Raw genomic sequence first — 23,679 nt, 5'->3', positions numbered from 1 at the left:
GTCTACCCTTTTGGAGAAACAAGTGCATAGGTGTGAATTGGAATTTGAGGGTTTCTACTTCCCAGTTTACCAGGTGTGACTGCAGAAATGTAGGTGAGAGGGTCTCGGCTAAAATGTGCCAGGGCACAGGCCTAGCTAGGGAGAGGGAGGGAGCTCAGGTTCTTTGGGAAAGAGGGGGGCTTCGTTTGTAGGAAGAGGAGGAGAGAGTGTTCAGTGCTGACTAGCTGCATAGTGCAGGCAAGTGGAAATGGATAGGGAGGGGCTGCTGGAAAAATGCCTCGGCAACTTCTGTCTTAAGCTTCTCTCAGGGAAAAACATGCAGTCCTTCAGTGTTGTGAGTCCGTGTGCGTCCTTCCCGTGAACATCGTAGTTCTGGTTAAATGTTGTTGACACTTATGCCAGGAAGGGTTAGGACCAACTACAAACTCATGTGGGCTGTAAAATGTAGTGTTTCCCTAACTTCCTGTTTTTTCCTGAGAAGAAATAATAAATCTTTTATTCAAATGCAAAAAAAAAGTTATAATTTATTTTGTGATGTCCTTCCCCTTTTATTTTTTAGCCAAAAATTAATTTTTGAATCCTCAGCTTGTACTGCAGTACTGTAGTAGGAACTAGTATTCATCTGGCAGTAGTAGAACATACATGGGCCCTATATGCAGGGGGTTTATAGCCAAGTTGAAGCAGAGCACTATTTTTTTCATGTCCTCATGGCTTTTTGTACATATTTATCTAATTTTGTCACTGTGGTATGATTAATGGTTATGTTCTGCTAGAATATAAAATTTTTCTGGCTAGAGTATATTATGTATTCCTAAGAATAATTTTGGGATAGAAGAGATAAAATGAATACTTACTGAAATAGTTTTCTTTCTCTTTACAACTATAAGGGAATATTGTATGGGCCCGGAGAGATAGCACAGAGGCGCTTGCCTTGCAAGCAGCCGATCCAGGATCAAAGGTGGTTGGTTCGAATCCCGGTGTCCCATATGGTTCCCCCCCCCCCCCCTTAATGCCAGGAGCTATTTCTGAGCAGACAGCCAGGAGTAACCCCTGAGCATCACCGGGTGTGGCCAAAAAAAACAACAAACAACTATAAGGGAATATTGTGAACAGCCTATTCTAAGCAGTTTAATAGTACTATAAGTAGAAGAAAGACTTTTTTTGGACTGTATTTGTGGAAAACATGCTTTAACTTTGACTAACATAATCCTGAATTTGTCAAAATTGAGATGTAGCAGGTGGTATTCTTTTCATTCAGAGCTGCACCTGTCGAGCATAGCAACTAATAACAGTTTAGACACTTCTGAATACTCTTAAATGCTAATTTTAATTTTTCAGATCTCTATGAAAGAAATAAAAAACTTCTGAAACCAAGAAAACTCATTTAAAGCATATTGTGCCTTTCAATGTGTTTTATGGGTTTTAATTTTCCGTACAAAAGCATTTAACCTCCCGTGGAAAAAATTAGTGACCACAAGAAAAGAAAGTAGCATTTTTATTATTTATGAGGTGGTTATTGCTGTATATGCAAGCTGTTTTCTATTACATGTCAATGGTTTTTAAAAATAGCACCAATATTATTATTTTATGCTTGCTGTGAAGCTATTTTTCCTATAAGCTAGAGATTTGAGAGAATCTCTAAATATATTCTGAGCACGATTTATGACTGTTTTTAGCCCTGCTGTTCTGAGTATACTAAAAATGGATGACATTAAATCAGTCTATATAGCTATAAATAAAATGTAAATGTTGACTGTTAAATAAGTTGAAAATTTATATTATTTCTAATTGTGGCTAATCTTTCTGAACTAAAACTTCTTTAGAGAAATTTTTATGTTTGTGTATTATTTTAACTCAAAATTGCTTTATATAGAGAAATAATAAGCTATAGGGGATTTTTATTATAAATCATAATGTTTAAAAATTCCTTTAAGAGATAGATTGGAGGTAAGGCATTTGCCTTGCATGTAGAAGGTTGGTGGTTTGAATCGGCATCCCATATGGTCCCCTGAGCCTGCTAGGAGTGATTCTGAGCGTAAAATCAGGAGTAACCCCTGAGCACTGCCAGGTATGACCCCCCCCAAAAAAAATTCCTTTGGTAGGTATTATAAAAAATAAGCACAATATAGCTCTTTGGTAGTTTGTACAATATAGATAGCTGCATTTTGATTGCATAGGTTTCTTATCTGTTACGTCTGGTAGAATGGTAGAATGAGTATTGAATTGATAATTTATTTTTCTAGATGAATCATGAAACTGATCTTTACGCTCAGAAGTTACTGTTGGCAGGCTCAGGGGACCATATGGGATGCCAGGGATCAAGGCAAACGCCCTACCCACTGTGCTATTGCTCCAGCCCTAAGTTTTTTGGTTTTTTTTGTTTTTGTTTGTTTGTTTGTTATATGTTTGTTATATGTTGTTATATGGCCTTGGTAGATCACTTTTCTCTATGAGTACTTGCTTTGCTTGTGGCTAACCCAGGTTTGATCCCCAAGCACTGCCAAGAGTAATTCCAGACTAGAGCCAAGAATAATGATCCCTGAGCATTGCTGGATTTGGCTCAAAAACCAAAAAGGAGGGGGGGGGGGCGGAGTGCTGCTTTAGTGTATACTTGTGTTTCCCCTTTACTTTGATAAAACGTAGTTGCTACTTCCATAGTCTTAGCAGTTATTGGCACTTGTCTAAAGCTAGTTCTTCTCACAATTCTTGTGGAGCACAAACTGTTCTTTTGGCTTTGCTTTTATAGCTTTCTGAAAGCAATAAAGTACCAAGAATATAGTCTAGAATAAAGACTAAAGATAGTTAGAGAAGACCTCTTTATAAGGAGATGATATTTAACATAAAATCATAAGAGAGAACTACTTACACTAGGTGAATGCTTTAAAGAGATGAGGCAAAATTAAATTAAAAATTGGAGATTTGAAAGAAAGCCAGTATCTTCTGGGTAAAGTAGTAAAGGAACAGAGGTGACCTGACATGACATGTTAGATAGATGGGGAAGAATAGATGCTGTGTGTAGGCATTTATAGCCAAAGGAAAATATGTAGGTTTGAGTTCAGTAGGAAACTGTTGGGGGATTTTAAACAGGGGAGTCAGCTACATAATGCAAATGAAAAACTTTCTGGCCATTAAATGGGGAATGAAATAGACGAGCCAGGAGAAGAATTGAGAAGGCTGTTGTGGTAGATCTAGACGTAAGATGATGGTGCCTTTTATAGTGTTGATAGAGATGGAGGAAAATTAACTTGGTGTGTATTTCAGAGGTAGAATTGAAGGATCTATCAGATAAAAAAGGTAAGAACCCGAGAGAGTTATGCCAAATTAAGGAGGTGAGCTTTGAAGCCCAAAGTTTGATACTGTATCTGAAGCAGTCCATGTGGAGGTGTATTGAATTCGTTTTTGATATTTAAGTATTTTGAAGATGTATTAAAAGGCAGTGTAGACTTAAGAGATTTGAATTGAATGATACAGGTTCTAAGTTCATGCTCATTCAATAAATGTTGAAGTTCCCAGTGATGGCAGTGAACTAAGGAAACAATCCTTTGTAATTTTGATGTTTGTTAATTCATTTTATTCGCTATCATGTTTACTTTACAAAGCTGAATCAATCTATGACTGTTTTACATGCAGTACAGTTTAGTTTGAAATTGTATGTGTGTCTTTCAGGAATCCACACCTTTGTGAGAAGGTGGCATAAAGCAAAGCATACAAAAATATGTAACCTATTTAGGCATTCAATTTAATTGTATTATGAAACAAACAGTCATTTTACTAAAGTACGTGTTTTAAGTCAGCCACTTGGTATATTCTACTTTACATTGTTAGAAATAAGGCTAGAAAATTTAAGAAGAGTAATAGATTTTTAATATAAGTTTGTAGATACTTTGCTAGACTTCTGTAGTAAAGTACTTTTGAAATTATATGGTTTAAATGAATAAGTAATTTGGTAGTAATTTGGATTACAACTTTCTACAGTACTTTGGGTAGATTGGCTGCAAACAGCATGATTAAAACTTGACAAAACCATTTAGACAGCTATTTCATAACATACTACAAATTATTCTACTAAGTTTCTTTGAAAGTTTTCATTAATGGTGAATGGTCACATGTCCCAGAGTTCAATAGCAATTTTGAGGAGGAGGGAGTTTGGGTCATCCTTGGCAGTACTGAGGGTTCATTCCTGGCTAGACTCCTGGCTGGCGTGGGGGACTAAATGGGATGCCAGGGTATGAACCCAGGTCAGCTACCCACATTCATGTCAAATGCCTTAACCATTGTATAAGTTTTATAAAAAGTGTTTGTAGGGGCCAAAGCAATAGCACAGCGGGTACAGCTTTTGCCTTGCACGGTGGCAACCCAGATTCAGTCCCTGACATATGGAAATATGATCCCTGCTATGAGTATTTTCTGAGTGCAGAGTCCAGAGTAACTCTTGAGCATCACTAAGGGTGCACACACATCTCCCCTTCCCACACACACACCATAAAATAAAGTGTTTGTAATATTTTTTAAGGACTTTTTAACTTTTATTTTGTCCAGTGGGCACACTTTCCAGTGCTCGGTTCTCACTCCTGACTGTCTTCAGAGGTCACTTCTTGTGGGACTTGGTAGCCATATGAGGTGCCGGGAATCAAATTTGGGTCAGCTGCATGCATTGCAAACACCCAGTCCACATTATACATTCTCTTTGACCCCCAAATTATACCTTCTAGTATTTTGTCATTGTTTTTATAAATTCAAGAATTTTTCCCTTGTGAATACTGACACTTTATAAACACTTTTCTTTTCTTTCTTTCTTTTTTTTGTTTTTTATTTTTGGTTTTTGGATCACACACACAGAGGGTCTCACTCCTGGCTCTGTGCTCAGAAATCGCTCCTGGCAGGCACGGGGGAGCATAAGGAATGCCAATGTTCAAACTACGGTCTGTCCTGGATCGGCTGCATGCAAGGCAGATGCCTTACCGCTGTTTCCATCTCTCTGGCCCCCGTATATGCACAATTTCTGATAAGTGATACTCATGAAACATGACATCATTACTTTTAAGTTTATATCATGATTCTTCTTTAAAAAATATTATACATGGGCATTGTATGCATATGTAGATTAATTTTTATATAACTTGTTTTGAAACAAGAATTTCATGTTTTTTAGGAGACTAGAAAACTCTCAAAAGTACTTAAGTTTCCTAATATTTTTATTTAGTCCACTAGATCATCTGTTTTCTCTAAAGCAGTATCTTCTTCTTCTTTTTTTTTTTTTTTTTCCGGTTATTCGGGCCACACCCGTTTGATGCTCAGGGGTTACTCCTGGCTAAGGGCTCAGAAATTGCCCCTGGCTTGGGGGGACCATATGGGACGCCGGGGTCCTTCCTTGGCTAGTGCTTGCAAGGCAGACACCTTACCTCTAGCGCCACCTCGCCGGCCCCAAGAGCAGTATCTTCTTAAAGTGTTAACAGTGGATAAGAAGCATCAGCATCTGAATTTAGATAAGTGATAAGGTATAACTTAGTTTGAGAAAAAATGTTTTTTCAATAAGCAGTCGTTTTGAAAGTTAGTGAATTTGATTATTGATTATAAGGCTCTTGGTGTTTTAGAGGGACATATACATAGTCTTTGTACCACAGCTTCACAAATCTCTTTTTGGGAAAGAAGCCACTTTAAAGATTGCCTTTGATTAAATAAAAACTTGTATGTAATTGAAATATTTTTCCTTTTTTTTATAGCTTACTTGAACATGAGCATATAGAATAAACTGGATTTTTTACATTGTGAAATAAATGAATTTTGAATTTCTTTTAAGTTGTTACTGGGCCAGTTTCAAAATAAAATATGAAAGAAATTTTTCTCAATTGTTTGGAATACAATAATTAAATTCTCTCTGTTTTAAAACAAAACCAATTACTGGTATTGGCTCTTGGAATACATTAAAGATGTTAAAACTTTGCATTTATGGTTTATTGATCTGTGATGTTGAAATTGAAATTTGTAGCCTGCTGCTTTGGATCTTAGTAAAATATAGTTTTTAAATTTTCAACAATATTCTAACCATTTATAAACTATAATCATTTTTCACTTAACATAAATCACTAGCTCTGTCCATGGGTTTTTTTTTTCACCATGCTTGCCCCCTTTCCCTTATGTTTTAAGATATGTTAAGGAAGGGAATGGGTAAGAAGAAATGATTATTAGAGTTTAAAAATAATAGAATTAGACCTCATACTAGTCTGTCAAGACTGGGTGGCTTTTCAGAAATTGACCTATGTTCTTGGACCACTATTCCTACTCTACCACCATTTCAAGATAAGGAAATGGAAAGTAATACTGTTGAAATTGCTGGAAGTTAAAGGGCAACTAAATTGTTTCCATCCAAGTGAAATGAGAAGGCCTTTTATGGTAGTTGAAAGTACTAGGAAAGGGGGATCATAAGAAAAAATGGTTTTTACAAAGTGTAGCTGAATTGTATTTATATCTTACTATTTTCCCACAAAGGCTATCAAAGGCCACTCAATTGCCTAGCTCCAGGGGGCAGCATTCACTTAGATTTGACTGAGTGACTCAGACTCTGGCTCTGAGCCACACCAAATGCTCCAGCCATCTCCTGATGTTGGGGTTTTGGCGGAACTATGTTCCCATACTGGTTTGGACACTTGACTTACAGGTAGCTGAAGCCAGATGTTTACTGTCCTCTCACTGAACCTGCAGTAGCCTGAGTGAGAATTAAGTGTATAGAGCTGGAGTTTGTGCAAGGCACTGTTACATTTTGTAGCTATTAGTTTATCGAGCTTTTCCACAACTATGAATGTATAATAGTCATAACTTCATTTCACAGATGAAGAAATCAGAACATAAAGTTTCCTGCTGAAACTCACCCAGCCATTAACTGGCAAATCTAGGAAGCAAACCCCGGCAAGTAAAACTTTAGAGTGTCCTTGCTTTTCCCACTATGTTGTGTGCCACATTTAGGATTTTTTCCCAAGGATTGTTTTTCTTTTTCTTGTATGAGTTATTTAGTTATTTAGTCTTTTACCAAACAATCGTGTATTTTGTACTAGGGACCGTACTAGGACTGAAGATGAAGGCCTTGCCTTCAGAGAGTTTACATTTTAGTTAGGAAAGAGACAAGTAATTAAGCATGTAGGGTAAGTATAGTATAGTAAATTCTTAGTTAACATTGTTGATAGGTTTTTGGAAGTCACTTTAAGAGAAACTGTGGACTAAAACAGTTATACTATAGACTGGAGGCATTTAAGTTCCTATAGCATATTTCTGATCACAGAAAAACAAGTTGTAACAGTGATCCACAGCACTTCTGTTAAACAGTGATTTGTATTCATTCATCCAGTTTTCAATTTGTTTATCACAATTTAGAGTCACAGGTAACAGGAAGCTCTCCCAGTAACTCAGAGTACAACAAGAACTGGCCATCATGGGCAGTCTTTCAATTGCAGAGTGAATTCACACTCACCCTCACTCAGACAGGGACAATTCTGACAAGCCAATCAGATGGATTTGGGAGGAAACTAGACTACCTGAAGGAAGGAAGCCCATACTAAAAGACAGCACCAAACTGGCCAAGCAGCATTTTAAACAGCGTTGCTTGAAATGGTATCATTTAAAGATATGCTGTAATTTCAAATGGAGGTGGGGGATACGATGATTGCTTACCTGAAATTTCGAGCAAACTCTGAGCAGCTAAGTGATACTTCTGTTGAGGCTTGAATGGTGTGAGACAGGTTATAGTGAGAAGAGTAGAAACACAGAGATTCTAAGATACTAAAACTGTGATGTGGAAATCAACCTGTTTTCTAAGACAGACAAGAAAAATACCATTATATGGAGTTAATTAAGTACAATGGTAGGCAGTGAGATCCCAGAAGAACACAGGAATCAATGGATCCCAAGAGGTTGCAGGAGCTGAAAGGAGCTATTTCACAGGAGGGATACTTTTTTATATATGGTTGCTTGTGTGTATAGGTTGAACATGTTCTACTCACAGGGAAGAAGGGGTTACAATTGCTTATCCCCAAATAATGAATTTAGTACTTAATTAGAAAGTAAACCATATTATTAAAAGTGCTTTAAAGGACCAGAATGGTGACGCAAGTGGTAGAGTGTTTGCCTTGCATACGGCTAACCTAGGACAGACCCCGGTTCGATCGTCTGATGTCCTATATGGCCCCCCAAGCCAGGAGCAATTTCAGAGTGCAGAGCCAGGAGTAACCCCTGAGCGTCACCGGGTGTGGCCCAAAAACCATAAAGAAAAGGTGCTTTATGAATGATTATAACCTTATAACCTATTAGAAAAGTGCTTGGGTCTGGAGAAAGAGCTCAGAGGTCTAGGCATGTGGAAAGCCACATTCCTACATTTTTTTGAGGTGGGGGAGGTTACCTGGCAGCACTCAGGGGTTACTCCTGGCTCTGTGCTTAGAAATCACTTCTGACAGGCACAGGGGATGCCGGGGTTCAAACCACTTGTCCTGGGTTGGCTGCATGCAAGGCAAATAAATGCCCTGCTGCTGTGCTATCTCTCTGGCCCCACATTCCTACATTCTTAGCATGTGAAGAAGTCCAGTCCTTTAACTCCCCTTCTCACTGCTGATAGCAACCCCTGACCACAGAACCAAGACTAACCTCAAACAAAGAACCTCAAAACAAAGAAAAATGTTAGGAAATTTATTTATTAATTCTATAATTTGATTAATATTTAAAAGGAGCATTCTAGATATGTAAGGACATTCTAGTTGGGGGACAAACTAGGAGTGTGTTGCATTGTAATTTGTTTTTGTTTTTTTGTTTTTTCAGTCACACCCATTTGATGCTCAGGGGTTACTCCTGGCTAAGCACTCAGAAATTGCCCCTGGCTTGGGGAGACCATATGGGATGCTGGGGGATCGAACCGTGGTCCTTCCTTGGCCAGCGCTTGCAAAGCAGAACCTTACGTAGCACCATCTCACCAGCCCCTGCATTGTAATTTTGATCATTGCCTTTGATGCCAATTTTCTAAACTGCAGCAACTTTTCAGAGTAAAGGAATAAATGTTTTCTTTCTGTTTATTCTAAAACCATCACAACCTTAGTCAAAATTGTCCTTGGATCTAGATTTTATTATTCCTTTGATTTAGTCACACAACAAATTTCCCCAGGGCACCAACCTACTGTCTAGATGAGTGTTTATGTGCAGGATTAAGGACTAAGCTTCTCCAGAATTGGCACTCTTAGCTTTAATGCAGAAGTCCACCTTGTATCTGATCCTGTGTACTTTCTCTTTTAACTACGAATTTTCAGAGAGCTTGAGGTTTCTTTCAAGGCTGCTTTGCTTTGGTTAGGGCCTCCTTGCCAGATACATCTCAGTAATTCTCAGCCTCAGTTAGGTTCATAGAAACGTGTGGGTGCAATTCTGTTGAGCAGCACTATAGCCCCAGTGGATGCAGCAGAGTGAATGCTTCCTGTCATAGCAAAGCTGAAGTGCCGCATGATATGTGTGTCTTTAAATTTGACTCAACTCGGAAGACAAGTGAGTTTGAAGATAGGTCACTTAGTTTGTACACCTGCATTTGTACTCATCAGTAATTTCTATTTGCTTTTTTTTTTCCTCCTATTTTGCTTTAGAACACATTACATATGAAGAACTTAACTCAGATAGGCTTATACTTGGATATGTTTTCATTTATCTACTTTGAAAGCCTCTAGTTAAAGTGCTTCATGTATTTCATGGTCATACCTAGCAGTTTTGGGGGGGCTTCTCCAGCTTAATGGTCAGGACTTGCTCCCGGCAGTGCTTAGAGAGCCACTTTGTGCAGAGGATCAAACCAAATCATGCACTCTATGCCTGTGAGCTATTTACTTTTGTGTGTGTGTGTGTGTGTGTGTGTGTGTGTGTTGTACAGAATTGAATCAAGAGCCCTATACATTCTTCCACTAAGTCCCATCCCATCCCTAATAATTGTAGTGTTAAAAGAATAGCTAATGACCATTTTGTGCTCTTTTTATTTGTTAGTACTATATTCACAGTTAATGAAACAAGTAGTAGCATAGTTCCAATATTTAAAAAGTATAACTTGGAAACAGGTCAATGCATTATTTATTAATGTGGAGGAAGGTAGCACAATATCCTTGTTCAAGTTTCAGCACTGGATTATCTTTTATTTTTCTCAATTTGTCTTTTTTGGCAACAACTTTGACTTGCAGTTGTTAGCTTACTCTTGGTTAGCTTATTTAGTATTTTTAATATTATTGAGAAATGTCTGCTTTACCTAAGAAAATAATCTTATGAATAGAGATTTTTATGAATACACATATTTTGTTTTTTCTCTTTTATCATTCTGGGTCTGCTTAGGAGATTGAAACTATACCAAGGGTTAATCATGTTAAGCCTTATGTAAGAAATTAAACTTATGATAAAGAATGACAAGTGTAAGAGAGCCATAGGGCCCCTAGGATTGAAGAAACACACATACACTGAGGCATCCTTTCTAAGAGGGGGTTTAGAACTTGCTAGAGAAAGCATTATTCAGCTTGCAGGATTAGAGAAATTCACTGGATTTTGGGGGGCTTTTTTTGTGTGGTTTTGTTCTGTTTTGGTCATTTGGTTGTACTACTTGCCAGGGTTGGACATCATGTTGTGAATACCATTTAGGTCTGGTGATTGTCCACACTTTGTGACAGTTACCAAGGCTCTCGGTGATGTTCACATGTGTGATTGTTGGAAGTCACACTCCCATTTGGGATGCTTGCACACTGTCTTTAGTTGCACTGTTTGCTGGGGTTTGCATTTTTGTTTGTTTGTTTCAGTGCAACTATGATACAGTGAGAATTAACAGTCAACAAAGCTCACAAGATTGTATTCTGTGTAGATGGTAGTAATGGGGCTCAAACTTGTTGGCTGTATGTAAGGCAGGTATTTTAAGCCACTGATTATATAAATACACACACACACACACACACACACACACACACACACACTAACTGGACCTTCTTAACTTTAAACAAAATTCTGCTTTAAAATTTAAATTGCTCAAACCTGCACATTTGTGGTAGAAATAAGACCAAGAGAATCAAGACATTCATTCATTCTCAGGGTTTTTTTTTTTTTTGGGGGGTGGGTCGGGAGGCTTACACAAGTACTCACAATCTTTTGGGTTTCTCCTATGAAAAAAACAAAATTACCTATACAGATATTCCAAAAGAGTGAAAAGTAATGCTGGGGGAAGGGAATGTATATCATTTCTTCATAAGATTTGCATATTCATTTTAAATAACAATTAAATTTAACATTACAGATAGATTTGACCAGTTTTGGGCCATCAATCGGAAACTCATGGAATATCCTGCAGAAGAAAATGGATTTCGATACATCCCTTTTAGAATATATCAGGTAAGAAGTAACATTGTTTTATATTATCACTTGCAGAAAGCTTCTTGAAACACTTAGTTCCAAACTCTTTTTTTTTTGGGGGGGGGGCCACACCCGGCGGTGCTCAAGGGTTACTCCTGGCTGTCTGCTCAGAAATAGCTCCTGGAAGGCACGGGGGACCATATGGGACACCGGGATTCAAACCAACCACCTTTGGTTCTGGATCGGCTGCTTACAAAGCAAATACCGCTGTGCTATCTCTCCGGGCCCTTAGTTCCAAACTCTTAAATGTATATAGTTACAGGCTGCTAGAGGAATCTAATAAGAGTATACATTCAGGCTAGAAGAGGTTGTGACAAAGCTACCTTCTGTTTGCTTTTGCTTTTGCTATTTGGGCCACATTTGGTGGTACTTGGGAAACACTCCAGGTTTTGTTCAGGGGACCATATGTTGTACTGTCTGTTGGGTCAGCTGAATGCAGAGCAGGCACCTTAACCCCTGTACACTCTTCTGCTCCTGCCCTATAAATATATTTTGTAACTGTTTTTAGTATCACAATCTTGATTCAGTTATTTCTGTAATTACTGATTTTTTAAATAGAGCCCTTATATTGATGTTTTTAGAAATAAACAATAGGGGGCTGGGCGGTGGCGCTAGAGGTAAGGTGCCTGCCTTGCCTGCGCTAGCCTAGGACGGACCGCGGTTCAATCCCCCGGCGTCCCATATGGTCCCCCAAGCCAGGAGCGACTTCTGAGCGCATAGCCAGGAGTAACATCTGAGCATCACCCGGTGTGGCCCAAAAACCAAAAAAAAAAAAAAAAAAAAAGAAATAAACAATAGACAGCATGAAAGGTCAGTGCTGGTGGGGATGTGGAGAGAAAGGAACTCTTATTCACTGCTGGTGGGAATGTCGTCTAGTCAAGCCTTTATGGAAAACAATATGGAGATTTCTCCAAAAACTGGAAAGTGAGCTCCCATTTGATTCAGCTTTTTCATTTCTAGGGATACATGCCCTAGGAAAACAAAAATACAATACAACAATCCCTTCCTCACACCTATATTCATTGCAGCATTATTTATAATAGCCAGGCTCTGGAAGCAACCAAGATGCCCATCAACAGATGAATGGCTAAAGAAACTGTGGTACATATACATGATGGAATATTATGTAGCCGTCAGGAAAGATGAAATCATGAAATTTTTCTATACATGGATGTACATGAAATCTATTATTCTGAGTGAAATGAGTCAGAGAGAGATAGACACAGAATAATCTCACTCATCTATGGGTTTTAACAGAAATTAAAGACATTACTGTAATAAGGCCCAGAGACAATAGAGTTAAGGGCTGGAAGGGCCAGAAGGACTGGCTCACAATTTGAAGCTCACCACAAAGAGTGGTGAGTGCAATTAGGGAAATAACTACACTAACAACTAGCATGACAATGTTAAAGAATGAGAGGAGTAGAATGACTGCCTCTAATACAGGCGGGTGGGGGGGATTGGTGGTGGGAATGTTGCAACTGGTGGAGGGGGGGGTGTTCTGTTTATGACTGAAACCCAACTACCATCATGCTTGTAATCGTGGTGCTTAAATAAAGATTTATATATTTAAAATAGGTCTTTTATATATTTTATATATTTAAAAAAGGTCTTTTTCTAAATAAGGTTGCTTTTCATTGAGTTCATTGAGATAAGGACATATAGACTATATATATATATATATATATATATTGTTTTTTTTGTTTTTGGGCTACACCTGGCAGTGCTCAGGGATTACTCCTGGCTGTCTGCTCAGAAATAACTCCTGGCAGGCATGGGGGACCATATGGGACACTGGGATTCGAACCAACCACCTTTGGTCCTGGATCGGCTGCTTGCAAGGCAAATACCGCTGTGCTATCTCTCCGGGCCCTAGACTATATTTCAATCACAAATTCTCAGTAGGTAAAATAGAAATGAGAAAAATGTCTACGAGACTAAGGTCCAGTGATCTAGTTTAGTTTTTAAATAGGTAAATAAATTTAATTCCACAAATAATTTTAAAGCAAAAATAATTAAAGTAGCTTTAAAGTGTCATTGTTTATATTTATTTTGTATTCTAAAAAATCTGAAGTGATTTGTGACTATATAATCATAAAAGAAAAAACTAAAATCAAACCACTAAAATCAAAATTGGAAACTCAAGATAAATTACATAAGCTATAAATAAGTAGGATTCAGTTTTACTGAGATTGACCTAAAACTCAGAGCATGGAGGGAGGGGGTGAAGGAATGTGATGAAATACAAGTTTTTCTCATTATGTATAAAATAAAAACTTTAGGTCTTTAGGGAAAGCTAAACCTTTGGATAAAGGAAAGAAATTTTTTTGTTGTTGTTTTTTGGGGGTAATACCTCGTGGCACTCGGGTTACTCCTGGCTCTGCACTCAGAAGTCATTCCTGGCAGGTTCATTGAGCCATATGGAATGCCAGATTCAAACCGGGTCCATCCTGTGTTGGCCACGTGCAAGGCAAACACCTTATGGCTGTGCTATCACTCTGGCCCCCCAGGAGAGAAATATCTTATATGGCTTCCTTTAGGCGGGATGGGCCAATATTACTTATAATTTTTCTAAGTAAAGCTATGTTAGTCATGGCAATTAAGGTAGTTTTTACATTGGCAGTGATAGCCAATAGCCATAAGCTATTGATCTTCTACAGTTAATTGTATAAAGTAATCAGAATACTAATGCTGAGAAGATTTTTAGGTTATTTTATGGAAGAATGTTTGTCATATAAGAGTTGATGGAGAAAGGCAGTTGGAATTAGAATTAATTGCAGAGATTAATCCAAGAGGACTAGGGAAATATGTAATTCAGCAATAGAAATCTTAGCTTGCATGTTGTGAAACCCAGAATTTGATCCATGGCAGTGGGGCAAAAGCATAAGAGAGGAGAGGTCGACAGAGCAATATTAAGGAAGAGGAGAACAAAACTGTTGCTACTTTTATGGGAAAACCTTGGGAGTCTTGTAGACTGAAGTCTAAAGCCTTCTACTGGAACAGGTCAGTTTTGGTGGCTGGTTCTGTTTGATAGCAGACAAATAAAACAGTTCGTGTTTAGTGTAAAACAAAATATAGGAAAGATGACAGAAAGCTAGTAGTTTTAACTATATATATAGTTATATATATGTGTATATAGTAGGAAGATTTAGCACATTGTTTCATATACTGTAATTTCTTCTTTAGCACCAAAATAGTTCCAAATATAACAAATTTAAAACTAATAAAAGAAATACTTTGTCATCCAAATAGCATCAAACCAAAGATGCTTTATTTATTTTATATTAGATTTAGTTATTCAATTGAATGAATTCTTGGGCCCATACCTGTCATGGTGCTCTGGGAATCTTCATGCAGTTTGTGCTGCAGCCCCCTGAACCCCCACACTTACACACCCTTCCCCCCCTTTCCTTTATTTTAGATCTGTAGTAGCTTTAGTAAGGAGAATTTTATTGCAAAGTAGCTAAAAAAAAAGCATTTTAAAAAGTAAATAATGATGAAAGAACAAGCACAAGTTGAAAAGTGACAGAAAAGTACTACACAGTAAAATCAAGACCAAAATCTTATCCCATTCACTTGTAAAAAGTGATCTTTTACTTCTTTTGTACTGATTTGTTTTATGCCTTGCTAACCTCAGACTATTTTAAGAAATGTTTGAGCTATGAAGTTTGGAGTATTGGACTTTGGAAAGGTCTTTTATTTCCTAGGAAGAGCTTGTACTAGAAGGTAATTCCTCAGGTTCTGTGGGAGGGCGATCCTAACTATCTCATGTCCCTGGGTAGACACTCAGCCTTGCCAGAGGGCCTTCCTGTCCTCATCCAGAATAAGAAAGGGGGCAGATTGATGAATATATTCAGACCTGCTGTGGAAACTGGCCTTTAAGGAAGCTTTATCATAGGTTTTTTTTTATTATATCTGCTTGTGAATTTATACAACGTTCTCAAAAAGCTCCATACTTTAGAGCAAATTTGTTGTTTTTACAACAAGCATTCCCTTTTCTTTATGGTGCTGTATGACTTTTAGTCATTTCTAAAAGTGAAAATGATACTTTTCTAGTTTCTCTTTTTCATGAAGAATATTGCTCTTTTTTCTTGATGTTTGTCCAGAGTCTGGCATGTAACAGGAATTTTTTACTATTTGTTAATTTATTAAATCATTCACCACCAATAGTTGTAATATATCATGTAATGTTTCTTCAAAGCCCAGAAATTATCTGATTTGTGAATTTAGTAGACTAGCATTTCATTTAATAAAATTCCTAAAATTTTACTCAACTAATTTGAGATATATACCTCTTAGGCATTTATTTGAATATCAGATACTGGCATGTATATGTTTAACTATGCTATATTTTCTATATTACAGAAACTTTATAATAATTTAAGTACTGTTATAATTACTTTAATTAGATATTATAATTCGTAAGTAACAAGATAAACCTGAGGGGACTTTTTTTAATTCATTGTTCAATCCTGGGGAATATGTCAGATATGTTCATACCTCTTATTGTGGCATCAAAACTTAAAAAGGTCAAACTAGGAGAGAAATGTGTGTGTGTGTGTGTGTGTGTGTGTGAGAGAGAGAGAGAGAGAGAGAGAGAGAGAGAGAGAGAGAGAGAGAGAGAGAGGGAGAGAGGGAGAGAGAGAGAGATGGAGAGAGTTATTAAAGAACTCTAGTTAGAAAGTGGAAAGACAGAATCTCTAGGTTTGTTAGGTTTGCTTTATAGTCAGTACCTAGTTATCTGGTGGGGTCTCTTAGGATTGCTACTTGATCTTTCCAGTGTCAGGAAGTTGGCAGTTTTTCATCAACCTGAAGATGTTTCCATTCCTTTCCAATTTGGTATTTGATTTGATTGAAGTTTTATTACTTACAGATGTAAGTAAATTCTAAACATTTAGGAGTATTCATTTTTGTTAATTGCTTGTTTTTCTTACTTTACCCATTTCATTTTTTGTATTTTTCCATTTTCATACATCTACCAGAGCAAGATAGATTCTTCTTTCCACTTTATTGATAATTTAAAAAGTAAAACCAGATTCCCATTGATTATCTCTGTAGCTGAATAGATGGTTGTAATACTCTATTGTTATAGTATAGATTTTACTTATGTACCATTTTGACTAATCAAAATTTAGTAAACTTGAAGATATAAATCCCTGTACTACTTGAAATTTTAAATTAGAATGTAAATTTAGGGGCCAGAGCATTGGCATAGCGGTAGGGCGTTCACCTTGCATGCAGCTAACCTAGGACAGACTGAGGTTTGATCCCCTGGTGTCCCACCTGGTCCCCCTAAGTCAGGAGTGTTTCTGAGCGTGTAGCCAGGAGTAACCCCTGAGTGTTACCGGGTGTGGCCCAAAAACCAAAAAAAAAAAAAAATGTAAATTTAAATAAAACTTGAAATTTTAGATTTGTTAATATGATAATAAAGGATAGCAATTTTTATTAAAACATTTTTAACTTTTTAAATTTCTAATATAATTCTTAAGAGAGGAAGACTCTTTTTCTTAATTTTTGGGCCATACTTCACTGTTTCTTGTCAAAGACCATATGGTGTCAGGGATTTAACCCAGACCTCCTATACAAAGAGCCCGTGGTGCCATCATCTCCTAAATCTCTTATTTCATCTTTTATTTTTTTATTTTTAATTAAAATCATTGTGATTTACAAAGTTCTTCATAGGATTCAATCTTTCAGAAGCAAGCATAAAATTGTAAGAACTGGAACTCGGGCCCGGAGAGATAGCAGCGTTTGCCTTGCAAACGGCCGATCCAGGACCAAAGGTGATTGGTTCGAATCCCGGTGTCCCATATGGTCCCCCGTGCCTGCCAGGAGCTATTTCTGAGCAGACAGCCAGGAGTAACCCCTGAGCAATGCCGGGTGTGACCCAAAAACCAAAAAAAAAAAAAAGAACTGGAACTCAGAACTAGCTAGGTAAGACTTACAAAGTATGATTTTACTTAGAAAAATTAATTTGAAGGATATCAGGATTATATTGCATGTATTTGAATCCCACTTCACCAATAAACTGATAAAAACCTAGAAAACCTGTACTGATGATATTGAAGATGGCAGTGTTTAAAGAACTGGATTTGTGTATAGATGTTGAAAAACTGAAATTCTTTTTCATCTGTATTTCAATTACCATGGGCACAAAATGATTATAAAATAGTTCTAAAGTGTGTAGTGGTAAAAAGTAAAACAGGTCCAAAAGTAGTCAAGAGGTACATAATAGACTAAAATGTGTCATATCTTATCATTTACATAACAGTCTAGTTTGGTGTGAGAGTTTCAGGTCTCTGTTCTTGAAATCCAGGTGCTTTATATTAGCCAGTATTCTAGAAGTGAGGTCAAGGGTAGGAAATGTTTCAGAAACATAACTAAAATGTTACTAGAATAGCACATGTAAACAGATGGTTTTTAATGAGATTTATAAAATGACCGAAAAAGACTAAGATTGGTGTTTAGACTGTATGATGAAAATTAGACGCATTAAAGCAGTATACTTATAAATGTTATCCTGCCAGAATACATTGTGCAAGAAACATTTGTGTTAGCCATTCACAGCATGCTTATTAACTTAGATATTTATATGCCATCCTCTGTGCTATGAATATGGGATACAATTGCTGGCTAATACTGTCTATATGAAGCTACAGAGGTGAAAAGAAACAAATCAAACCAAGTATACAAATAGATGTAAAACCACAACTGTGATGGTTCCTGTTAGTTTTCTAGTTTTGGGAAGAGTTTAAGATTTGTTCAGATTTGATTGTTTTTTTTTCTTATGCCAGTGTTTTTTTGCCAGTTGCTTTTACAGAAAAATAGATGAGAAATGTTATTGTGACATTACATTTGCTATTTTTCTTACCTTCAAGTTTCAAAGGGCAACTTTTCATAGACATGTGAGGCAGAGAATAATTTTATACCTTTAAAAATATTTTTTGTCTTGTTTTTGTTCTTTGGGGGGGCACACCCGATGATGCTCAGGGATTACTCCTGGCTCTGCAGTCAAAAATCGCTCCTGACTCTTGGAACCATATGAGATGCCGGTAGAACCCAGGTTCGTCCTAGGTTAGTCACGTGCAAGGCAAAAGCCCTACTGCTGTTTTATTGCTTGGACCCCTAAAATATTTTTCTAATTGTTTCTATGTTTAGAAGCTTTAACTCAGTATAGTGCTTAAAATATTGATATTGATGTAGGTGGTACCTGCTTGCTTTTTGTGAAACTAATATTCTTATTTGGGGACAAATACCTTGCCTGTTGGACTATATCTCTCTGGCTCTTTTTATTTTGAATATTTTTTCACTACAGATTCTTTGAAAGAGATTTGGAAAAATTAAATCTTTTATTAAAATGGCAAGTAGTTAATAAGGTCTTTTAATTTAGGTAGTTTTAAATTTATATCTCAACTACCTGTGCAGTTTTTGGGATTCATTTTAAATTTCTGAGCCCTTATCATATCATCTGTAAGGTAGATATTTCAGAAGCTTCTTATAGTGATTAAATTAATACTTCTATTAAGTATTAAACCTGGTACAGATTAGATTATTTCAAGTTATTTGCCTTACTATTATCAGATGCTGTTGAGTTAAGTCATTATGATTTTGATGTCAAATATTTTGTTGACAATAATGATAGTCTACTATGGTGTTAGTGTTCATTTATTTGCATAACTAACCTAAAAAATAGCTCATTCTTTTTTATTAGTGAATTGCTGCTTTCAGGAATACATAGCTTTTTCTATGAAGAAAAGCATATAACTTTCTATAATATGTTTTTCTTCATTTGATCCTAACTGTAGGTCCTAAAACTGTTTCTTTGTTCAGACAACTTACTCTTCGTTTCAGTTGTTTCTTTACCACTTTTCTTCAAGACCTTAGCCTTCATGCCTTGAAATCACTTTAATCAATTTATTAGAATTTTATGTTGCGATATACCAGAAACATTTGCGTTTTTAGTTCCTATTAATTTAGTTTATAAAACATAACAATATTCCATCCAAATGGTATCTTGTGTTGTACCAAAGAATATACTTGAGACTTTATTTTCTTCATTCATTCCTTCTAAGAATGACACCTACTTCCAGAATGTTTCTAAAGTCACTTTTCCCAAGAAGTCTTTCTTGTATTTTCCACACATACCCCAACTCTTCATGTGCTGTAAAAATTATTTCTACCTAGGAACTTCATTTTAAAGCATTTTCTTGTACTTTTTATTATGACATATTTCTAAAATATTCAAGGTATAATAATTGCTAGTAATCCTGTATCTAATCCAACCCTTGGGTTTTAGCAATAAGCCAATTTGACAAAACTTTTGACCCATGTCCAGTTGGCTATTTGATAGCAGGACCAGGAGTAGAACTTGGGTCTTGCATTTCTAACCTAATTATTATTTTTTTAAATTTTTATTTTGATCATAATGGCTTACATATCTTTCACAGTAGTATTTTAGGTACATATTAACATTGAATCAGGGGAATACCCATCACCAAATTTGTCCTCCCCCATCCCACTTCCCTTTCTGCAACCCATATACCCCGCCATCACCCCCCGGGCTGCTAGAGTAGGTAGTCTCCTTTTTGTCTAGCTTACTATTAGTGATCATACATCTGTTTGGTCCTGGTACCCTCCCTTGTTTCCCCCTCTATTTAAGAGGCAGAGCTAGATAAATCAAGTTATGTCTAACCTAATTATTTTTTCTATATGCAGCCTTAAAATATAATAGGGATTTTCTTAACCAATATTTCAACATGATTCTGTAGAAGCCGAAATAGTTCTATATGGCAAGGAATTGTTCCATTTTTGTTTTTATGGCAATTTCTCAGGGACTTTTCTTTTAGAATTATGAGTAATAATTTATTTTGGTGTTAATATTCTTAATATAAAATGCAAATAAATGGTAATCCCAGGTTATCTCTAAAGAAATAGGTAGTTTAAGACCTGTAGGTGGCAGTCCAACACAGCAAGTTCCAGTGCCCTTTCTTGGGCTAGCCGCTGTTTTCTGAGATTGTTTTAGACTAGGTAGATTTCTGAAAAATGAAACTAGCTATTAACTACAGACTTATTTGGCGGATGTTTTTTAAGACAATAGTTATGTGTCAAAATGGGAGCTTTTTGGTATATATGACTTGCTATTTAAGTATTTGATGAGAGCAGATATTTATAAGAGCTTTCAAGTTTATTACCATATTTCAAAATAATACAGATAATTTCATGATAGATAAACCTGATATGTTTTTAGTCATCGAAATATCAAAGTGGTATCATTAACAAAAGTCTAAAGTTATTGGAGGAAATCAAGTATTTTCTCATATTGCACTAAATTAGGTTGTTTACTTTATTTGATATTTTCAAAAGTTTTGCTAGTCGTTAAGCTATAAATAAATAATAGCCAGCATTTATTGAGGATTTTGTGTGCCAGATACTATTCTAAATATTTTGCAAGTGTTAATTCCTTTAATCTTCACTGTAGTCCTCTGAGATTTGTGCTGGTATTATTCCCATTGTCTGGTAAAGTAGTTGAGATGGTAAATGTTGATGACTGAAACTTACCCAGGTCACTCCGTTTAATAAGTGGAAGAACTGGGATTTGAAACCAGACTCTTTGGCTCCAGTACCTATACTCTTAATCTCTAAATATATACTCTTAATCTTAATATTGTTAAATTCATTTTATTTTCTATTCCTTTCTATTACAACTTTACATTTGAGACAGATTTCTAGATTTACACAAATCGGGCTTCTTTTTACTCCACTTTCTGTTGCTTCCTGTATTCAATCCTTTTTCCCATCTAATGGAGAAAAAAATACATGGACAGAGTTTTAAAAAAAAGTGGCACCTCCCTTAAGTGTGGAGAGATTGAAATGGATAACTAAAATGGGGGGGGGTAATTTACAAAATATTCTTCTTACATTACCAATTAACTAGTTTTTTTAAGTGATCTTATTAAAGCATGAGTTTTTGAATTTAGGAATAGAATGACTTGCATTCCTCATACTCAAGCATTTAGTACTAGAGGGTGATTTTAGAAGTCAACGTTGAATTAAATACCACACATTAAGAGAGAGACATTGTGATAAGATGGTCTTAATTATTTCACTAGAAAGGAATTTTATTTTAGCTCCCTTCGCACACAAATGGATTTAGTATATGGTTAGTATCTTACTGTATTCTGACACATAAAAATTAATCTTGTTCTCAGTTAATCTCAGTTAATGGTATGTTTTTTTCTCATTCTCTCCTTTTGATAATTTCACCACCCTATACTGCTTTGAAAATATGTGATAGAACAAAAGTAAATTAGGTTCCAAGTGAATTCATTGGATATTTCACAAAGCATAGGTTAAATTTGAATGAGACAGCTTAAAAATTAGAAATATTAGCTAAAAAGAAAAAGAGCTATTTTATACCTAAATATTCAGTGGTATTTTTATTACAAGATGAAATCTTTCTATATAGATCTTTCTTTCCGTCTTAAAATATTCAAAAATTTTCTTCATCTCATTACCCTTAAATATGTTTAAATTAAATGTAATACTTGGTTTACTATTATTTATCAGGATACCTCAATTACAGTTTATGTTTGGGTTTCTTAGAGGAATTATTAGCCTGATAATACACACCAGAAATAATCTGTATTGTGAGACTGTCAACCCACGTCTTGATGCTGCCTTAATGATTAACTTAGTCTTTCTCTCTTTCCCTAACTGATGGCGATTTTAGTTTCCTGATTTATTGCTTAACTAACAAAAGTGACTGTGTAACCCTTAATTTTATATCCAAGAATGTTTTTTCTTTTATATTCAAATTTATTTTTGTGTCATTCATATTTCTCTTACCTTTTCTTTTTATCCTAGAGATTGCAGCACTTAGTAGTAGTGCCTCTGAGGGTGATCATTTAATCTGTTGACATTTCATGGTGTAAAAAAATTTGCTTAATCACTTGTTTATTCCAATAGTGAAAACTACCTTAAGATTTTTTTTCTGTTCTTCTCATAAATGATTTTCATATAACATGCCAGAACACACAACACCTGTCTCTTAAGAACAGAATTACTAGGCTTTGATTCTTAGTAGTGGTTCCTTCTTTTGGGTAACTATGAGAGTTAGCTTTTGGTCTAATTACTCATACTTTTAAAATAACTACTATAACTGCTTACAAATAATTTTAAGTCAATAGCATAAGAGTTTATTATTCAAGAGTGGAAGAAGGATAACCCATGATGAAAAACAAAACCAATTATCTGCTTCTTTATTATTGAGCCTGGAAAATTATGTTTGACAGTTCATATTCCTAGTACATTCTTTTTAATGGTTTATGACTTTTGTATCACACTTGGTTTTTTTATTGTTGTTTTAAATTAGGTATTTTAAAATTCTCATGTCTCATTTTTGCTGATGTATAGCTGACAAACTATTTTGAGTTTCAATTGTACAAACATAATGAATCTGTATTGATATATTTTGAGAAATGACAGTAAGTCAATCCCTACACAAAATTAGAGCCTTTTTGTCCAGTGTGAAGACTTAAAATTTACTACCTTAATGACTTGAAATTTGCTAAATAACAGATTTTCATAGCTATTTTTTTTAATCTTCAAGTTTTGTGAAGGTTTGTGTATTTTGATTCACAATCCATTCAATTTTGGGGGGTGGATCACACCTGGTAGTGCTCAGGGGTTACTCCTGGCCATATGCTCAAAAATCACTCCTGGCAGACTCGGGGGACCATATGGGATGCCAGAACTCGAAGCACTGTCCTTCTGCATGCAAGGCAAGTGCCCTACCTCCATGCTATCTCTCCGGCCCCATGCAAATTTTTATAGTAATAAAACAAGTACAGCTATACTCATGTGTTTTAAATTTTATTGATATTGATAGATATACAGCAGTATATGCATGTTCTAACAACTTTTACTTTTCATGTTGATTGTAATATATTAAAATGTTAATTTTCACTTAAAACCTAATATAAATTTCCAATTGAAGTTTCTCACTTTGATACCTTAAGAACATTTTACAAAACATCTCATCTTAAAGAGGAAGTACTCAAAGGTCTGTCTCACAAAAGGCTGAGACTGTGTATGAGGGTCAGCTTTTGTTCATAAGAATCTCTATTTGAATGTATTGCTTAGAAGAATTTGAAGGTAGAAAGAGGCCTTTATCAATGGAATGCTGAGTCAGATTATAGTTAAATTCAGAATTGAATCTACTTTTGGAAGTCATTTGAGTAGATCACTTCTCTTCCGTGGATGTGATTTATTTTTCAGGAAAATCTC

The 23,679-nt window shown here is 35.9% G+C and overlaps 1 protein-coding gene across 2 annotated transcripts in view; it reads left to right on the top strand.

Moving 5' to 3' along the window:
• ATG5 (autophagy related 5) overlaps window positions 1-23,679 on the top strand; it is a 125,465-nt gene that overhangs the window by 61,446 nt on the left and 40,340 nt on the right. For both annotated transcript variants that reach the window (XM_049771222.1, XM_049771221.1), the window contains exon 6: window positions 11,283-11,373. In XM_049771222.1, the coding sequence (XP_049627179.1) occupies window positions 11,283-11,373 (91 nt within the window). The remainder of the gene's footprint in view (window positions 1-11,282; window positions 11,374-23,679) is intronic.

This window comes from Suncus etruscus, chromosome 4 (genome assembly GCF_024139225.1).
Source record: "Suncus etruscus isolate mSunEtr1 chromosome 4, mSunEtr1.pri.cur, whole genome shotgun sequence".
NCBI lineage: Eukaryota > Metazoa > Chordata > Mammalia > Eulipotyphla > Soricidae > Suncus > Suncus etruscus.
This window is presented reverse-complemented; position numbering and strand designations above follow the sequence as displayed.